We start from the raw sequence: 19,322 nt of genomic DNA on the forward strand, positions 1-19,322 counted from the left end.
TGACAGTAGGAATAAGTCACTTTTTATTGAGTAAAAATCAGACATGAAGAGGTGCAGACTAAAAACCAGTGTAACAGTCACCATGATCCCCCCAACAACAAAAAAAAGTCTGCGTCCAGCCGTAAAAAAATATCTATTTTCTGAGAAATCAATTTTCTTCCGCCAAGAGAACATGTTTATTACTTATTTTCTGTAGAGGTGCAAAGTATCGGTGTTCTTCCTGAAAACATTTTCCATTTTTCTATCCGACTTGTGATTTTCCCACCTTCTGAAAAAGGTTGCTTTTATAAATCAAAGCATTTCCCATATTACATCAACATTGAACCCATCTTTACACTGTAAATATGTAGTTTCATATCCTTTCAACATTTAAAACTAAAACGGCAACATAACACAAGAGAAAAAAAAATTAAAAGACAACAAGGTCAACACTGACCACTTTAATCAAACACAAACTCACTCGCAGTCTTACAAAAAAAACACTCAGCGCCTGTGACGACTGTGGCTTGAATGGCTGCTGCTGTGGTGTTTGCTTTTATGAGAGCGTTCGTATGAACGTGAGCGTTCCCGCCGGTCGCGGTGATGGCCTCCACTGCTTCGCTCATGCTTGTGTTTCTTCAAGTCTGTGGAACCTCGATCCCGGTCCCGCTCTCTCTCTCTCTCTCGCTCACGGGGCTTGCTGGTGGAACGAGAGCGGCTGCGTGAGCGTTTCTTCTTGTGGGCGTGTCTGCTTTGCTGGTGCAGGTCGTCTGAGCGCTGCTTTGACTTCAAGTGTTGCAGATGGGGAGACGGAGGGCCGTGGTTGGCGTGTCGTCGTGGAGAAGGGCTGCGGCTGTGAGAGCGGCTCCTGGAGCGAGAGCTGTAGGTGCCTGAGTGACTGCGCCTGTTATTGTAACTACAAGAAAAAAAAATATCCCAGTCGAGTATAGACACCAACATCATAGAGCAGACAGCAGTGCACTGCAAGTGGTACTTACTGTCGTCGGGGAGAGCGCGATCTGGACCGGGATCTTGTTCTGGAACGACTTGCACTTCGACTGTTCCTACTTAACTTACTGTCTTTCCTTTGTCTGAGGAAAGGACAAGGATGATTCTTAATTAGTGCACTTTAAACAATACAATTCGAAAGTCGATCCTGTCAAACACTCACCCGTTGTGTGGGCTCTTAGAGCCCTGAGGTCGATCTTCTGGTTCTTTCTTCATGGCCTTAAGCATTTGATGGTTAGGAGACTTCTCATCTGCTTTCATTATATTAGGCGAACCTGACAGGAAGAATCAAATTTGATCACGGTTTCAAAATTGGTTTCAGAATTTTCCTTTTGCTCTTTTCCAAGTCAAGCTACATCAAAAAGAAGTGGTATCAAAACTGTCCACATGATTACTGTGCTATATTTCAAGTCTTCTGAAACCATAGAATAGCTTTATAGAGGAACACACACTAAACACATACTCTAGTGCAGGAGCAGCTAGTCTCGCATAGCCTTCAGGCTGAAGGTCTGGAATCTATGGCAGCTCTCATTGGTTAAAACCCACCCATGAGGCCGTGTGATCGACGTGTCAAACAACCAATCATAATTGGTTTTGTTCATTGTCATGTTTCGAGGTGTGGAAATGTTGCCTCAATAACACACCGGTGTGTAAAACTCTCGGACATATTTTAAAGATTCTATGCCGTGAACTTTAAATATTTCACATACTTTTGAAAATCCAGCATTTAGTTGATCCTGATAACAGTGACTCGTTGTCACAGTTGTAAACAGTAGGCTTTCTTCTTTCGTGAGGGGGTTTGGAGCCACAGTATCTTTGTTTTTTTTAGGCAGAATGTTAAAGAACGCAACACCGCAGAACACGTCTCGCAGAAATCCTGTATAATTCAACCAATCCAATGACGACTTCAACAGTCCTGACGAGTTTCCAATTTTGTGTGCCATATGCATCAGACGTTCAGCCAATGGTCCGTGGGCCTGACGTCTGAGGCTGAGACTAAGGGGCGCCAAACTCCTGTCTTCAGAGTTCAGCTCCAAACCTGATAAAATCTCAGTGCCTGTAGCTTTCTAGTAAACCTTCAGACCTTGATTAGCTTGCTCGACTGTGTTTGATTAGGGTTGAACCAAAACACTGCCGGGCTGTGGCTCTTGCCGCTCTTGGGCTTCTCACTAATTGTACAGATAAGAGCAGCCCAAGCCATACTTCCTTTTGGGTCATGAAGAAAAAAGCCAAGGCAACGAGCATGACTGTTTTAGCTTTTAAAAACAAAACAAAAAAGGTTAGACTGCACAATAGGCAGTGCAAGTGACAACTTACATGGTTTGGATCCAGGAGAGAATCCACCCAATGTGTTAAGAGCAGGAGTGCCATCTGGATTCAGTCCTTTGGCCTTCAGTTTGGCTTCCTGTAGAGCCACCTTCCGCTTGTCCACCTCCTTCTCCAGCAATTCATAATTTGGCTAAGAGGAAACAAATCATACTTGATCGAATACAAGCGAAGATCTGCTAACTCTAAAAAGGGAGTGAAGTGAAACGTGTCTTACCTTTTTCCTGGTGTACAACTTTAAAGTGGTCACACATATATCTCTGATCTCCTCCTCTGTAGCACCAAACAGCAGGTACCAGTTGGGCCGAGAGGGTAACGATATCTGAGAGAAAGAATGATGAGAAAAGGCAGGCATTAAAACCAGAGCTCAGAGTAAACCAGTGGAGAAGGAGAAGGCAGAGAATGGTTTTGTACCTGTAGCACTCGTGCAGCGAGGTAAATGCAGGCACAGGCGATGGTCTCCGCTTGAAATCTCACAAACACATTAGTGCGAAGGCTGTCATTCATGTAGTTCCTGCAACACAGAAGGTGAACCACAAAATTGCCACTTCCCTGCATGGGTTGATCACCTTTATGTACGAGGTTTGTCACATGATGCAAAAAATTCAAATAAAGACCAAATATAAATGGAGGCTTGAGTTCAACATTGTCCTTTCCCTCTCTGCCTCGCGTTCCTCTTTCGTTCTACAAAAGGGTAAAAGCAAGCATGCAGTGTTGAAGGGCACATGTTCAGGGCACACAGACAGGACCATGAGGGGAGGTTTGCCAAAAATATAACCGTTTCCACTGGTTTACATGCAACAAATGACTACAATTCCATTTCTACAAAACTTTGACATAATAGCTTAATTTTCTATAAAACAAGCAGGAGAGAATCGTGAATTTTAACGCAATGGGCATGTAGCACTGATGAACGCATGCAACTCATAACACTAAATGACATGCATGACTGAGAGCAGCTGCTCGGGGAATGAACAAATACAATCTCCTGAAGTGTAGACTTGCAGACAGCAAAAATCTTCAACTTCAATTCAGGGATGTAAAGCTCGGCCTCAAAAAAAGCAGTGAACAGCCAGGTGGACAGTGTGGACCTGAAACACTCTGTCATTATGACAAATGTGGGAAATACTAGATTGATGTGCATAGAAACACTAGATTTTATGCTCCAGGCCTTAGAACATTTGATTTCTATGGAAAAGCTGAGCTTCAAACACATCATTCAAGCGCAGACAGAAGAGAGGGGAGAGAGTTCCAGTAAGACAACGCCTCACACCAAATTACTGTGATGATAATTGCATTTTTAAAGCAATGCTTCATCATAAATGAAAACTAATTTACTCACCATCATGTCATTCTAAACCTATGGAACTTTCCTCAGTGGAACACAAAAAGGAGAAATATTTAACAAGATCAAGATACATACAATGGATGCATAAGGTGAGCAGAGACCAAAATGAACATAAAACCATGAAAAGTCTTCTGAAGCCATATAATAGCTTTGAGTGTGAAGTTGTTATATCATTTGTTTAAACATATATTGAGTTATATTGAGCTCTGTGGAATACTTGATTCTGATTAGTCAGTCGCAACACACCGAGGTATGTTTTTAAGCGGTAAAAGCTAATAACACAGGCTGATCCGGGTAGCTGAAGTAAGCGCTATATGCTCGCTAGGAACAGTTTTTCTTAGAAGCTTGTCTAGGTAATAAATTGTTAAATCTATATCATATTAGGTGTACAATTTTTTATGCCATCCTGGTATCGTGGACTCGCGCTCTCTCGTTTAATACAAACACAGATGCTGACATAATACGATTGTTTTGTATTCTGTAATGGGGTTATAAGGTAGCTAACAAACTGGTAAGATTTCAAAACATTTGTGTCTTATCTTTTATTGATATAATTATTCATGTGGTGAAATGTGTAATAAGTGCTGTGACTGTATTCCTTAAACATCCGTTTATTTTGAACCTGCTGCTTCCTTGTAACTGCTGTTTTCACATTAGTGTTCAAATATTTCAACCTCAAATCAATAGATTGCGTCTAATTATTTACTTATGTGGCAGTGCTATAAGCGGGATAATTTAGATCCCTGAAGGGGGTTATTATGTGATAACAATCGGTTGGATGTACAATATCAATTACTTAGCATATCAAAATAAGACAAACCAAATTTGAATATGCAGTAGTACAAATGAGTTCAGAGAGGATAGGATTTATCTTGAAATTTGGAATAAAGAGACCAAGTCTGGACTAGCTCTCGCCCTTTCCACAGCTTGACAGCATCTGGACACTATATGCTTTCAATGTATGGGAATAAGCAACATGGTTTTTTCTCCTTTTCTGTTCTATTGAAGTAAGAAAATCATATGGGTTTGAGAAGACATCATGGTGAAAAACACTTAGCACTTTTGGGTGACTTACCCTTTAAACTGGAGTACATTTAGGAAACAAAAAACAAAGACCAACTAAATCTAGTCGTAGGTGAGGTCTAATAATAAAAAGCAAATATCCAGGCTTTAAAACCACCTTTTAAAAACCAAATAATTTAATTCAAAATTTGGAGTCTTGAAGCAAAAACAAAAATACAAATCCTTTTGGACAAGTGCAAGAAAACGAGATGCTGCTGGCAGCTGGAAAAGGCCCCCTGCAGTGATTCTCGGGCAGAGAGCTCTCACTGGATTGGCTGTCTCGAGAAGGGCAGCCAATGAGGGGAGATTCCTGAGGTCATGTGGTTGGAGGAGCAGAGTTCAGAGGTTCTTTATGACACTTACCATCATGGACTACCCTTTAATCAAAGAGTAGAAAGAAAGGACAAAGTTAAACGAAGCTCTCCGTTTTCTTTTAATTACAGCCATGAACAAGAGATTTAAAAAAGGCGACACACCAACACACACAAGTCACGAATACACCAATCCATCAGATGAGGGGACAGAAAAGTTACGTAACGGTGGCCAAGGGGTTAATTACTGGTTACACTGTAGTGTCTAAACACCCGATGCAGGACTGTTCATTTACTCACCAGGCTGTCTGGACCAGCGTTTGGTTCTTCTCACAGTCAAGGACTTGCAGGTACATGACGATAATCTACAAAACCAACCAAACTATTCGTTTTCATTCTACCAAACTTCAAAGTCTAAAAATGAAACCGTTTCTAGGACGTACCTTGTGAGGGTGTTTGACGTGGACGCAGAAGCCCAGCTCCTTCAGCACACGCCGTTCAGCTTTTATCACCTGGTTTTTGGTGTTTATGTAGTTCTGATCAAGTATCAGTGGACTTGGACTCCTGGTTCATGAAGGAACGAAAGTAAAATGGTTTCCCCTGACTCAAATACTATTCAACACAATGGGAAAAATGCTTTGTTTTTTTTTTGTTTGCTTCATTTTAAAGTCAAATCATTCTGTTTCCCTTCCAACCAACTACAGGCAACAGGTCCAGTTTTTTGACTCCTGTGATTTCAGTATAAGACTTTCAGTACTGCCACATGTGACTGTTAGAGAAAAAAAGAAAACGCTCCACCTCTCACCACATCATAGCTTCAACAGAAAGTAAAAAAAAAAAAAAGTTCTTCTATAAACATAACCAATATCATAATAAAAGCACCAAAAACCTCAACATACACCTAGTATAGTATAACAATCAAAAGGTGAGCTCTTCATCATAAACACTACTAGCAGAACACGTTCACGTTCTGAAAAGATGTGTCAGGTAATCATCAAGTACATAATGCTCACATGCATCACCTGATCTAATGATGCAATCCAAAAGAAAGAAATACTGACTAACTACAAGGGAACCAAATGAAATGTGTTATTGTACTCTATTGAAATACTATAACAGTCCAGTTGCGATAAAAAGAAAAAAACACTGCATTTTATATATCTTACTAAAACCACGTCCTAATATTAATCCACAACCTAATATTACAAAAATAAATGATCGAGTTAGTTGAAAGAAAATCTAGACTAGCCCATATTTAACCGAATTTAAATACTTTGACCATTTAAAGTATTTATAATTTCAAGCTATTCTCGGAATATTTGTATTTTTCACTGCACCATCCACAACTGAAGAATATTTCATAAAGCAAAACCAAAATCTCTTTAGTTTTCTGTTTTAATCATGAAACGCTACACTAAACAACCTGGTGAGTAATTCAATGACTGAACGTGCACAGTGACCTCACAAAAAAAAGCTCTGAAAACGATGACTATTCTACACATAACTTCACATTTAATTGTGAATTTTGGACAATAAATTGTCTAAGGCACCCAATCTAAACATAATGCTTATATTAAGATACAAAAAACAGCACATTCTAAGTAAGTGTGCCACCCTCACAGCTCCCGTCATGGGAATATTTAAAAGCTTATGATCTCGAATGTGCCGCGTGAAATATTTCTGTGGACGCTATGACATGTGTGGTGAGATGTCGTCTTCTTTTTTTTTTTAATGAAAAGAATTTAGATGGTCACCTGTGCTGGCAGAGACAATAAGCTTAAACTGAGATACAGGAGTCAGCCAGACGCTTCGGACCAGCGGCCAACCTGTCGATCCCCGACATCCCAGTGACCGCTTTCTGACCACTGGCTTCTCCCGGGGGAGGGGGGAGGGGAAGCGACACCTCGCTCACTGTTGCCATGCCGACTGCTTCATCTCTACGTACCATTCCACATCACCCAGGCATTGGTAAATGTAGCTGGTCGCTGTTAGTTGGTTGCAAGGGAAAAAAGAATTCAAGTTAATACCGCGTCCTTGATTTCAGATGAACATATTTTTCCTTTTCAACCCCTTTAAATAGTTTCTGATTCAAACTGAAATCAAATTGAGACTAGACAGTAATAAGACACATTATATCCCAATTGGCATCATATATTCTCTTGAACAAGATTCAGTTTTTGAGCAGTCTGAATGTTTTTTACTTGCTCAGGTAATCAGAATATCCTGCTGTTACTACCAAATATGACTGATGAAGGAACTGAAAAGCTTTAAAATGGTTTAGAATAAAGCAAACAAAATTAAGACATCATATCAACGACAAACAGAAGTGCACAGGCTACTCACAGTTAACATGTTTTAAGTATACCGGAAGCATTTACAGTTTGAGGTGATGACGTTAAATGTTTTTCAAAGAAAAATTAATCGGTTAACGTGGGAGGCTGCTTGCACAGGTAACGAACAGAGAAAACGAGTTACGAGCCGTGCTTACCTTTTGCCCCGGAGCTGCCTTAAATGATGAAACACGTTGATGACGTCCCTTATTCGTCGAGGGGCTTCTTCGATCTTTGAAGCCAAGTTCATACAGGCCATGGCAACAATCTACAGAGAGAACAGACGACAGAAAGATGTACATGTTCTCAATAGGATAATTACAACAGGAGCTACACATATGTAAACATATACATATTATATATATACACACACATTTGGCGTTATATTACTCCAACATAATGAACTAACTAGACAACAATCCTTTCTAACACCTATTAAGCCCAAATATGGCGCGCATAGTGAGCCAGTTCACTGGTATTTGAAAACACGCCCGTTATAACTATCATATTACGATGACAACATTTAACATAATTTGGGTTAAATCTGGCTGAATGTCATTTACAGAAGCTCAAACAACATGGCTGCCACCCGCATTGGTTGTAAACACGGCTTTATTCTTTTCTCTTACCTCAAAACTGTGTTTCACGAAAGACTTCGAGTAGAAGAATCGATGAAACAGCACTTGTCCGGTCGCCATGGCCACCTGAAACATAATTACGATTAAAGAAATGATATCATAAACTGCCCTGTTTCGTTTCGAAAGCAGCGTCCGCCATTTTGTTTTTGTCTAGCCGATGGAAACTGTTGGTGAAAATACGTTAAATATCACAGATAATGACATCTAGATTAGACACACTGTATTAACTAAATCAAATGATAGTTAATTAAGGAGGACGTTTTCAGTGAAATTATTTTATTGGGTTATGGGTGCTTGTTTAGTAATGTCAAATCGAAATTGCTTCATGACAATGGTTAATATAAAGCCACCATAATTTGACAGTTTAAGTGACGTTAGTTTGACAGACCGGTTGATTACCTGCGGCAGTCGCAGCAGGATCCCGGCGGACTGGATGAGCTCGCAGCCCAGGATACGCAGGTCCGTCTCGGTGGACAGATCGAGGCCGTCCTGCATCGACGGGGTCGGGGACATACTCTCCTCTGGAATCAAAGAGTTATCGATGGTGAGGAAGACTTCAGAGTACACTTTATCCCCTATTAGTATGCCCTCGCTTGTAGCAGGCTCGTTTGCTGCGGGACCGGTGGCCATCGACGCCTCCATGATCTCTGTGAAGCTGTCGTCGGATCCTGCCGAGGCCTAGAATAAACTCGTCACCCAGAGCGGAAACCAGCACAGCTTGTGGGAGGCTCGCTGAATGGTGCGGAGATGTGTCATGTGACCTCAAATGTTTATTCAACGCCGTAACCCACCATATTAATTTAAAGTAACGTACGTTTTTGTGCCCATAAATAATTATACGTTTTAAATATATTCCTTCTGGGATTCCAAGCGCTTTCAAACAGGTAGAAATTATTAGACGGATTTATTTTCCACAGCGCCTCCTGCAGATGGAACTTGATGCAGTCCTTCACTATAAACGACGCGTGTACTTCCAGGTGTTTTTCGTTTTCTGTCAGGATTGAACGTTGCTTAAACGTTAGACTCACGAACAGCAGATTTGTACACTTCCGCTGCCTATTGTAGAGCCGAATAAAATGTGCTTTATTTCACATATAACATAAATTAATGTATAAAACTCTCCACGCAAGCAGAGCAGTTATCAACGTAATTCTGTTTCAAGGTTAGGAAGAAACTTTTCTCTAACAGTAACTATGTTGTTGAACTTACTGTTAATAATTCCTTTGTTGTGCATATTTTTTTTTATTCACAACACTTTGCCTAGATTTGAGATCTTTACTGAGATTTCTAAAATCTCTGAAAATCACATAACAAATTCCTTCAGTCTTTCTTGTCAACTGAAATGTACTGTACTGTGTACTTGTTTGTAGTTTTCCTTCCTTTTTATTATGTTACGTTTGTTTTACAATGTTGTACTGTTTCTTTTCTTTCTTTCTTTCTTAAATTTTTATTATATTTAAATTTTTTAAAATAAAATAAAAATACCATTATAGATTTGATAATGCTAAAAATTTTGTCTATGTGTAGTTATCATCGCATTTCTATCACGTTTTATGTGTACTTGGACTGAATGCAGACGGGAAGTTCCAGTGACGCTGATGTCGGGAACTGAAACCAGTGTGCAGTACATATCAGTCCGCGGGTAGGTTACAGATGTGTGTAGGCCAGTGGTTTTCAAATAAATATATTAATATGAAAAAATGTCTTAGTCATAACATAATAACATAATTTCATATAATTAAATAACAAAAAATAAATATTAAACTGTAACTATGCTCCACTATTCGAGCTCGCTGATTGATTTAAGAATAAACTTTTTATAAAATAAACCAGTAAACCAATTTATCTAAGATATTTTTGCTTTTTATGCTACAGACCAAGCGGTATCAGTGGTACCAGCCCGAGTGATTTTCTGTAAATTGCCAGTTCATTCAATAAAGACAGTTAACTAGCTTCTGAGTACTAAGTTATTAACCCAACAATAGCGGGGTCAGTTAATTGTTTTGCAGTGGGCTGTGCAAACATATGTGTTTGGTTGTGTGGGTTGGGAGTTGAAAAAGGTTGGGAACCACTGTTGTAGGCAACAGGCATATTGAAAGCCAAACTTTTTAATTAACAGGCTGAACTGATGTGACCGATCTCCTAGATATACATTTTACTGGAATTTTGTATTTTTTTGGGGGACAGTATTTACTGAAAAAGAACACGGTTACTCCCTGGAAAATAATGCAGTTATAGCAAAAAAAAAAAGGTACATTTTAAGGTACAGGTGCATCTCACTCAGTAACTTATGTTGTGGAACAGTTCATTTATTTACATATATGTGTAATACTTGTGTATGTGTTTTTTTTTTTTTTTGGCACTAAAATCTTTTTATCTGCACTGTTTGTTCATTTCACTGGTTTGCACTTTATCTGCCATGCCTTGAGCTGCTTTATTTAACTTTAGTTTTATTTTTATAAAAACATTTTACATGCCCTTATTGTATAGTTGTTGATATCTCACATTTGATATATATTTTTAGGCTCTACTGTTAGTGTTATCTGTATGCACCAAGGGTCTGCGAGAGTGATGCAATTTAAATTCTCTGTATGTATGTATGTACTGTACATGTGGAATAATTGACAATAAAGTTGACTTGACTTGAATAAATAAATTCAATGCACACAGACTGAAGTATACTATAGTTTAAGTCTTTGGTTATTTTGTGATGGTTTTGGCTTACATTTAACAAAAACCCACCAATTTACTATTTCAACGAATTAGAATATGGTGACATGCCAATCAGCTAATCAACTCAAAACACCTGCAAAGGTTTCCTGAGCCTTCAAAATGGTCTCTCAGTTTGGTTCACTAGGCTAGACAATCATGGGGAAGACTGCTGATCTGACAGTTGTCCAGAAGACAATCATTGAGACCCTTCACAAGGAGGGTAAGCCACAAACATCCATTGCCAAAGAAGCTGGCTGTTCACAAAGTGCTGTATCCAAGCATGTTAACAGAAAGTTGAGTGGAAGGAAAGATTGTGGAAGAAAAAGATGCACAAACAACCAAGAGAACCACAGCCTTATGAGAATTGTCAAGCAAAATCAATTCAAGTATTTGAGTGAACTTCACAAGGAATGGACTGAGGCTGGGGTCAAGGTAGTGTCAAAGAATTTGGCTACAGTTGTTGTATTCCTCTTGTTAAGTCACTCCTGAACCACAGACAATGTCAGAGGCGTCTTACCTGGGCTAAGGAGAAGAAGAACTGGACTGCTGCCCACTGGTCCAAAGTCCTCTTTACAGATAAGAGCAAGTTTGTATTTCATTTGGAAACCAAGGTCCTAGAGTCTGGAGGAAGGGTGGAGAAGCTCATAGCAAGCTCATAAGTTGCTTGAAGTACAGTGTTAAATTTCCACAGTCTGTGATGATTTGGGGTGCAATGCCATCTGCTGGTGTTGAACCATTGTGTTTTTTTTAAACCAAAGTCACTGCACCTGTTTACCAATAAACTTTGGAGCACTTCATGCTTCCTTCTGCTGACCAGCTTTTTGGAGATGCTTATTTCATTTTATAGCAGGTTTTGGCACCTGCTCACACTGCCAAAAGCACCAAAAGTTGGTTAAATGACCATGGTGTTGGTGTGCTTGACTGGCCAGCAAACTCACCAGACCTGAACTCCATAGAGAATCTATGGGCTGTTGTCAAGAGGAAAATGAGAAACAAGAGCCAAAATAATGCAGATGAGTTGAAGGCCTCTTTGAGAGAAACCTGGGCTTTCATACCTCCTCAGCAGTGCCACAAAATGATTATCTCCATGCCATGCTGAATTGAGGCAGTGATTAAAGCAAAAGGAGCCTCTAACAACTATTGAAAAAAAAAAAAAAAAATTGTTTATTTTGTTTATTTTGTTGAGATAGTGAATTGGTGGGTTTTTGTTAAATGTGAGCCAAAATCATCACAATTAAAAGAACCAAAGACTTAGACTACTTCAGTCTGTGTGCATTGAATTTATTTAATACACAAGTTTCACAATTTGAGTTGAATTACTGAAATAAATGGACCTGTACACTACATTTTAAGTACATTTTACTCCATAATATCTACCCAACTAACTCCCAAATTGCTCCTTTTGCTGACGTTTCCAATTTTATGTTCTATAAAACTGAGAAAGTAACTTTACTTAATGAATTTTTATCATAGCAATCAGATACATTCACTTTGGGAGAATATAAGATGTTATTTATCTCCTTTATAAAATGTGATTTAAACTTTGTAAGTATCCCGTCCCCTTTGCATTTTGATGCATAGCAGTTTCTTCTATGCAATTAAACTGATTTCAGCATTATACATTATGCAATTCTAATGCGTGCTTTAATCTGTTTTGTTACAAATTGTCACCCCAGTTTATGAACGATTAAGATGATTTTATTTCCATAAAGACCTTTAAAATATAATACACGTTATGACAACAAATTATAGGCACTACAGTTATTACTGGAGGATTTATCCACCACCGTCAAAAACAGAAACAAACAAATATAAAATTAATAATTTGTTCCATGTCCCATGATTTCTAGTAATGGCCCTATAGAAAAAATTGTGGTATATTTTGACAGAAATGATGGTTACTATGGGAATGTTTTGTAGGGTAAGAGAGGAAACAAACAGTAGTTCCACTTTCAGTCACATTTTTGCAAAATTTCACAGGCAAAAAAAAAGGTCAGTTGTCAATGGTGTAGCGATGTATGAACCAAGCTTTACACAAAATATAAGTATTCTTGGAATACCACTTGTCCTATTAAATCAGTGGACTCGAACTGTTGGAGAAGGCCTGTTCACACCAAGATGGTAACAATAAATATAAATATAACAACAACTTGAGCCCTTTAAAGTCAAGTGGATTTTGATTGGCTGTCAATGTTTTAATCATTCATCAGCTGGAAAGAAAGTCCTTTTGAAAGTAATCCCATGGATATTATACCTCTATGTCATTATAGTTGGAATTAGAATGATTAATAATACTTTATAGTTATAGTTATCATTGTAGTTTTAATTCTAAATGCGTACAGGCCTTAATTCACTGTTATTTCTTCTCTCGGTCCTGTGCTTGATCTCTCATCCTGACCGCCTGGTGTTGCTGAAGGAGCTGGACTATGCCTAGCTGACTGTGTGCCCTTGCAACATCCTCTGCTGTCTCTCTCCAGCTGCTCCTTATAGCGGGATCAGCACCTTTGTCTAGCAGGACCTTCAGAACCTGTGGATTGAATCACAAGGGAGAAAGGAATAACACAGGTGAACTGGTAAAAATTAATTTCCTGCATTTCCCCGTATGAAAGCAAAATCACAGATGAGATCAGAGATCTCAGTTTTTTAAGTAATAATTCATAACTTTAAATCAAGTGTATTTTTGATCAAATAAATGCAGCCTTGGTGAGTATACCAGGCTTCTGTCAAATCGTAATTATTCCAAACTTTTGATGTATGAACTCATGGAGGACAGAATCAGCACACCTTGCAGTGACCCCTCTCAGAGGCCAAGTGCATAGGTGTCTGTCCAAGCCTCTCCACGGCATTCACATCTGCACCATAGTGCAGCAACAGTTTGGCAGCCTCAACGTTGTCCCTGAGTGTTGAGTAGTGCAGTGGTGTCATTTTGAGGTTGTCCCTGTCCTCAAGTCCTGCTCCATTCAGAATCAACAAGTGCACTACAGCCCTGGAGCCACTGCGGGCAGCCAGATGCAGCGGAGATGCCACATCTCCATCCCTGACATCAACCTTGGCCCCTCCTGCTAACAGCAGCTGGAGGATCTATGGGGAAAGAGAAGATACGTTTAGACCGATGAGGGAGGATGGAACATAGAGAGTAAAAGAAAGATCAAATGGTGCTAAGGAGACAGGAACAGTATCACTGCCCTTCACCCACACAAATGCCATCTGTTTCACAGCGTGCAGTTGGCATAACGGACAGATCACAGCCAAGAGGGCAGCAAGACCTTGAATCCACAGTACTGGCAAATTCAAGCTATGCTGCGGTGATAGGGTTGATTGGAAACAAATGCAATGAGGTGTTTATAGGACACTTCATCAATTTTTTTAGAAAGAGAACATTTATCAGAGACTGAGTGATTAGTACTGGATATAATAGGATAGGATAACATTAATTATATCTCTATTGTTTTAAAGCATCTAAAATGTTACACTGCCAGATTTATGTATCATTGTACAATGTGTCACCAAGCTGCATTTAATACAGCGTCTCACTAGCCAATATTCCATCCACAAACTTAATTACACAGTCTCTGGAGCTTTTAAAGGTTTTTCCTGAGAACAGTTGGTAGATGTGATGTCTTGCCCATAGTGGTATTTTCAGTGACAGTGTCTGTAAATATTTTAAATAAAATTAACAAACTTTAGTAATATTTAATTGAAAAAGTAGCTCATAATTAAGGTGGCACCACCCATAATTTGTTCACTGACCACACTGGAAAAAAATATACTTTGGACCAACTTAAAAATACTCAAATTTGTTATGGCCAAATTGATTCGTTTTTCTCAAATTATATGTATGGTTTGGTTCAAACCTTAAATTTAGATTTCATATAAATGAAAAACATTTACTTTAAAAAAGACAAAACATTCATACAAAGGTAAAAGATTATTGAATAAGAACACCATATACAGTAAACCTAATAGATTTTCTTTAGACACAAGCCAAAATGTTTCTAAATGTAGGTCAATATAATATTTTTGAGATATTATTTTACAAAATAATTTCAACATATATAAAAGCTATTAAATAAAGAAGATTTGAATATTTTATTTATTTTTTTTTAAAGGGAAGGATTATTCGCAAATAGAGCAGAACAGGTTTGAACCAGAAACCAATATAAAAAATGTTTTCAGTGCATCTGAAAGCATTTCTGAAAGCCTAAAGTTGCATTGCGACTTCGTAAACCTCTCTAAACAACGTTTAATAAGTATCAGGTTGATATTATTAGCCATTCTTAGAATAAACTAGTAGTAGGACCTGTCAGGTTAATGAAATCAAATCTTTGAAAGATAGTAACCGTAAAAGATTCTAACTGTATATTTTTCTACAATAGTTTATTGCAGTAGTATGTTACTTTTTATAATATTAATGCTCCAAACCAAACAAACTATGGATGGTTGCTTTACATGTTGGTATTTTAAAAGCGCATAGTCAATCACCTTCTTGTCTCCAGAGCAGGCACAAAGGTGCATGGCTGTGTGGCCGTTAGGACCCCTCATATTGGCATCTGCACCTCGGTGGAGCAGTAGCCTCACCCCTGCCTCATTCCCCACCAACACCGCCAGCTGTAGAGGGCTCATGCCCACACCTTTTCCTCCCTCTACGTCTGCCCCATTATCTAGCAGGAGCTCTGCCACATCCCCCCAGCCTCCAAAAATTGCCCAGTGCAGAGGCGTCCACTTATGAAAGTCCTCGGGGTCCGGTGAGGCCAAGTGCTGCAGCAGAACCCGAGCTGTTCCCAGGTGTCCGCTGGCTGCAGCCAGGTGAAGGGGCGTCTGGCCGGAGCAGGACCTCGCTGAATGAGACGCCCCCTTCTGGAGGAGAAGGTCTGTGGTCTCTGGGTTTCCTCCACTGCAGGAGCGGTGCAGGGGAGTGCAGTTGAAGAAGTCCTGGCTATTTACCTCCACCTGGCCGGTTTGCAACAGGAACTTGATCAGCATGAGATGACCCTTAAAAGAGGCGTGGTGGACAGCTGTCCAACCATACGGGTCCCTGGAAGTACAACATGGCCCAGTCAGCGAAAAATATATATCTATTTCGGGAACAGCGCAACAAGCTTTTTCATGTTATTAGAGATTACTAATTTTAGACTGGTATCTTTCATTACTAATATGTGTGACACTAATGTAATAATACTTTATTTCAAAGGGAAATATTAATGGAAAGTTTGACATAACCAACATTAATGCAAAAATAAAAGTGATAAGAAAAGTGATGTGTAATTTGTTTCATATTAAAATCCAAATATTTTCTACTAATTCATAGGTGACCCAAATATTAAATTTCTGTCATCATTCACTCATGCCATTTCACACCCATAAAACTTTAGTTAATCTTCTAACTAATTATTAAGATTGAAAAGATTGAAAGTCCATTTAAACAAAATGATCCAAAAAGTTAATGGAGTCATCGTAATTTTTTTTTTTTTTTTTCAAATTTAATTGGAAATGCTTGTTTTAAGTATTAGTGTTTAAATGCAGGAAGTCATAAATGAGTTACACACACACACATATATATTAAAATGAGTGGGACAAATAAATGGAAAAAATACGGCTGCTGAAAAACTGTATATGCATATTTCCACTCTATATGAGAGCAAAAACTTAAACTTGAAAATTGTTCATTACACACAATGTAAGCTACACAATCAGATAATTCTATGTGCAATATGGCTCCTTTAACAGGTTAAACTTGTAGTTCATCTGAAGAAATAGCATCATACATCATACATGTTTTGAACGACATGAAACTAATGGTCAGTTTTTTTGAATGAACTGTTGCTTTAACAATATAGATCACTAACTGGCAGTTAGCAGGCACGCCACATTCCAGCATGGTCTTGACTTGGTCCAGACATCCCTCCCAAGCAGCATGATGCAGTCTGCGCTCATCCAGGAGAGAGTGTCTGGGTTTGGGTCGACGATGGATCCTCCACTGTCTGGTCCCTGCAGCCGTCCGGACCTTCCTCTCCACAGACCCCAGAGACACAGAGTCATGGAGCTCCAACCACCTCCAGTGCACCTCTGGGCCTGCATGGGCCATGGCAGGAGAGCAGTCTGTGGAAGCAAAGGTCATGGCATAAAAAAAGTGAGCTTTATAAAGTACTCCTTGCGTTTTCATTGCTCTTTAGTAAAGATAATGCTGCACTAAAAGGGTATATAGACAGTTGTACAAGTGCGTTTCTGGGTAACTATACACTAATTCCACCAGGGGGTGGTAAAAGTTTAAAGCAGTTAAAGATTCTAAGCCAGTTTGGTTACATCACTAAATTGGACTGTCACTGACCTATATTTAAAGCGTGATACATTTTTAGTATGCGTAAATCACTGGAGTGGTCGCATAACCTGTGAAGTCATTGTCTCAATGTCTCCAAAATTTCTACATCGATCTTAATTCTGCTGTAATTCCATCTAGAGATGCAGTTGTCATGGTAACAGTGGCTGCAATTACTATTTTAGTGGTTTTCATTAACTTTACTGGCAGTCTGTCATATAGAGGAGAAACAACACATGGAGAACATTTTAGTGATATTATTAGAATTTCATTGTATGTCTATAGTTTTTCCCCCCAACCATTTAATAGTTCACCATGGCAAAAATTCCCAATCTGTCCACAACAAGCCACACAATCTATATAACTTTATATCATTTATATAATATAACTTGTGTCTGTAACACAAAGCTTTTAAAAATTGTATGAGTGATAGTTTTAGTAATGCATGCCTTAAGTCTGTTTTAAATAAAACAATTTTTTTTTTTTTAGTTCACCCAAAAATGTAAATTCTGTCATCCTTTATTCACTATAATTTCATTCCAAACCTGTATGGCTTTCTTTCATGTGTTGGTTTTTTGAAGAATGTGACCACCGACATCCATTGTATGGGCCTAAAAAGACATTTCCTCGGAATCTTCTTTTATGTTCCACAGAAGAAAGTAAGTCATGTAGATCTGGACACCAGACTGAGTGAATGATGATATCATTTACATTTTTGGGTGAACTTTTGTGCAGTGTGTGCACTCATACTGACAGCGAAAAGAGATTACAGTTTAAGTGTTTTGCTTAGTGTGAATGCGTGTCCCGTATCAAGCTTTGAGCCACAGGAGATCTGGAGGCGTGTACAGCCTGTCATGTCGTGGGAGTTCGGGATTATGTGGGCGGACAACTGGCTCCTGCCCTTGCCAAGTATCTAGGCAAAATATATATATAAAAAAACATGCAAATGTACAAATACACTTCTGCTGAGGAAGATTAATAATTAGACCAAGTAAAATGATGCTTTTTTTTGCATTTACAGAGAAATTATTTGAATCATATTTCTTATTAGAGACTATTAAACTCCTATTTTAAATGGTACCCCCGAACAACGATCAGTTCATAGGATAACTTGCATCATTTCTTGTGTATTCAAATTAGCAGTCACATAAATACACATTACCAGAGATTTGCTTTTCAATTTGCCGATCCATCCAACCGAGTTGACTGGAAACGAGACAGAAGTTACCTGTGAGTGCCAGTTACTCCATGATGTCTTGCTTCTTCTCTTCAGTGTGCTGATGAACAGATTTCTCAGGGTGACATAACATGTAAGTCCGGTCTTTCCACCCCCTCTGATATCGGTTAAGTGTTTTATGTTCATCTGAGGTTGCTATGGTGAGAATAGGCTTTTAGAGCACTGTTATTGTATGATGGCACAGATGAGAGAGAGAGAGAGAGAGAGAGAGGTTGGAGCTACGCATGCCTGATGGTTGCTTTGGCATCATTATACACACACTGCATGCAACTGTCTCTTTTACTGTATTCTGTACACTTCGAATTACCATTGTTTTTTTAAATGTGCTATAAATCTGTCCTGTAAAATTATTATCATGGTCGTTTTACTTATTGTGAGATGTTAGAAATGAGTATACTAAACCATTAGGTTAACATCTTGGATGCACCATGAAGAAATGACTTGAGAAATGCCTTTTATTTTTATCTATAACTGTAATAAAATTTTAATTTAAGGAAGCAGAATTTAAATGGAATTAAATTGATATAGCTGCTGTACATGTAGGATTTTGGTGGCAAAATGAAATGGGTCTGAAATGTTGTGACAGACTTGGCCATCATAACACATCCATTCTAAATATCATGGAATGCATTTGTGTATTTTTGCATAACTAATTATGCTCTTTTTTTTTCAGTGAGTCAAGTTTCACAACATGTTGAACTAATGAAATTCCTTTGCTGCCTGAAAGTGTTAAATTTCACAGAATTATAATTCTGTAAGTTCCTGTTGTTTGTGGGCTGTTCAATTTAATTTCACATTCATGAATCAAGACAGTCCCTTTCTACTCAGTTTTTCTTGATTTGATAAAATGACATGAATCACAAACATAATGTCTAATAGACTTTGTATTGATTTTATTATTATTTTTAGAATTCATTCCTTGTTCGTTCATCTATAATACTAAAATTAAGTGTGAAATAAAAGCATATGTAGCCTACTGTAAGCAGCAATGATTAATGATAGATCTTTATATGTATTTTTGAAAGAGACTGGTTTAAAAAAATTGTTCACAGTGA

General features: G+C 38.5%; 2 protein-coding genes across 7 annotated transcripts; both read right to left on the reverse strand.

The window, feature by feature from the left end:
* Positions 1-8,784, reverse strand: ccnl1a (cyclin L1a). Of its 4 annotated transcripts, none has more exons than XM_026231059.1 (11): positions 8,402-8,784; positions 7,994-8,068; positions 7,523-7,632; positions 5,478-5,598; positions 5,335-5,399; positions 2,728-2,827; positions 2,531-2,635; positions 2,305-2,446; positions 1,151-1,262; positions 978-1,070; positions 1-895 (listed from the first exon to the last, which is right to left on the reverse strand). In XM_026231059.1, the coding sequence occupies exons 1-11, from the start codon at positions 8,642-8,644 to the stop codon at positions 484-486; spliced, it is 1,578 nt and encodes a 525-aa protein (XP_026086844.1). In that variant the 5' UTR covers positions 8,645-8,784; the 3' UTR covers positions 1-483. The 4 variants fall into 4 exon arrangements, 3 of the variants coding, with proteins under 3 accessions (XP_026086844.1, XP_026086845.1, XP_026086846.1); XM_026231060.1 differs by lacking the exon at positions 8,402-8,784 and adding an exon at positions 6,861-7,019 and having other exon boundaries at positions 7,994-8,032; XR_003278413.1 differs by lacking the exons at positions 1-895; positions 978-1,070; positions 1,151-1,262; positions 2,305-2,446 and adding an exon at positions 5,087-5,100 and having other exon boundaries at positions 2,572-2,635.
* A 3,242-nt stretch (positions 8,785-12,026) lies between these two features.
* LOC113061706 (ankyrin repeat domain-containing protein 65-like) lies at positions 12,027-18,684 on the reverse strand. Of its 3 annotated transcripts, none has more exons than XM_026231062.1 (5): positions 18,259-18,684; positions 16,561-17,943; positions 15,197-15,749; positions 13,499-13,795; positions 12,027-13,241 (listed from the first exon to the last, which is right to left on the reverse strand). In XM_026231062.1, the coding sequence occupies exons 2-5, from the start codon at positions 16,875-16,877 to the stop codon at positions 13,071-13,073; spliced, it is 1,338 nt and encodes a 445-aa protein (XP_026086847.1). In that variant the 5' UTR covers positions 16,878-17,943; positions 18,259-18,684; the 3' UTR covers positions 12,027-13,070. The 3 variants fall into 3 exon arrangements, with proteins under 3 accessions (XP_026086847.1, XP_026086848.1, XP_026086849.1); XM_026231063.1 differs by having other exon boundaries at positions 16,561-16,813; positions 18,193-18,684; XM_026231064.1 differs by having other exon boundaries at positions 16,561-16,813; positions 18,259-18,682.
* Between the last annotated feature and the right edge of the window lie 638 nt (positions 18,685-19,322).

Source organism: Carassius auratus, chromosome 43 (genome assembly GCF_003368295.1).
Source record: "Carassius auratus strain Wakin chromosome 43, ASM336829v1, whole genome shotgun sequence".
Lineage (NCBI taxonomy): Eukaryota > Metazoa > Chordata > Actinopteri > Cypriniformes > Cyprinidae > Carassius > Carassius auratus.

What these genes read in the sequence shown, in the direction of transcription:
- ccnl1a (XM_026231059.1), bottom strand. Translation starts at nt 8,644, where the DNA reads ATGGAGGCGTCGATGGCCACCGGTCCCGCAGCAAACGAGCCTGCTACA. An exon ending in TCGTGAAACACAGTTTTGAG is followed by an intron (nt 7,633 to 7,993) that starts GTAAGAGAAAAG and finishes TTCTCTCTGTAG; the next exon opens with ATTGTTGCCATGGCCTGTAT. An exon ending in AGGCAGCTCCGGGGCAAAAG is followed by an intron (nt 5,599 to 7,522) that starts GTAAGCACGGCT and finishes TTCATGAACCAG; the next exon opens with GAGTCCAAGTCCACTGATAC.
- LOC113061706 (XM_026231062.1), bottom strand. Translation starts at nt 16,877, where the DNA reads ATGAAAACGCAAGGAGTACTTTATAAAGCTCACTTTTTTTATGCCATG. An exon ending in GGCGTGCCTGCTAACTGCCA is followed by an intron (nt 15,750 to 16,560) that starts GTTAGTGATCTA and finishes TTGTACTTCCAG; the next exon opens with GGACCCGTATGGTTGGACAG. An exon ending in CCTGCTCTGGAGACAAGAAG is followed by an intron (nt 13,796 to 15,196) that starts GTGATTGACTAT and finishes CTTTCCCCATAG; the next exon opens with ATCCTCCAGCTGCTGTTAGC.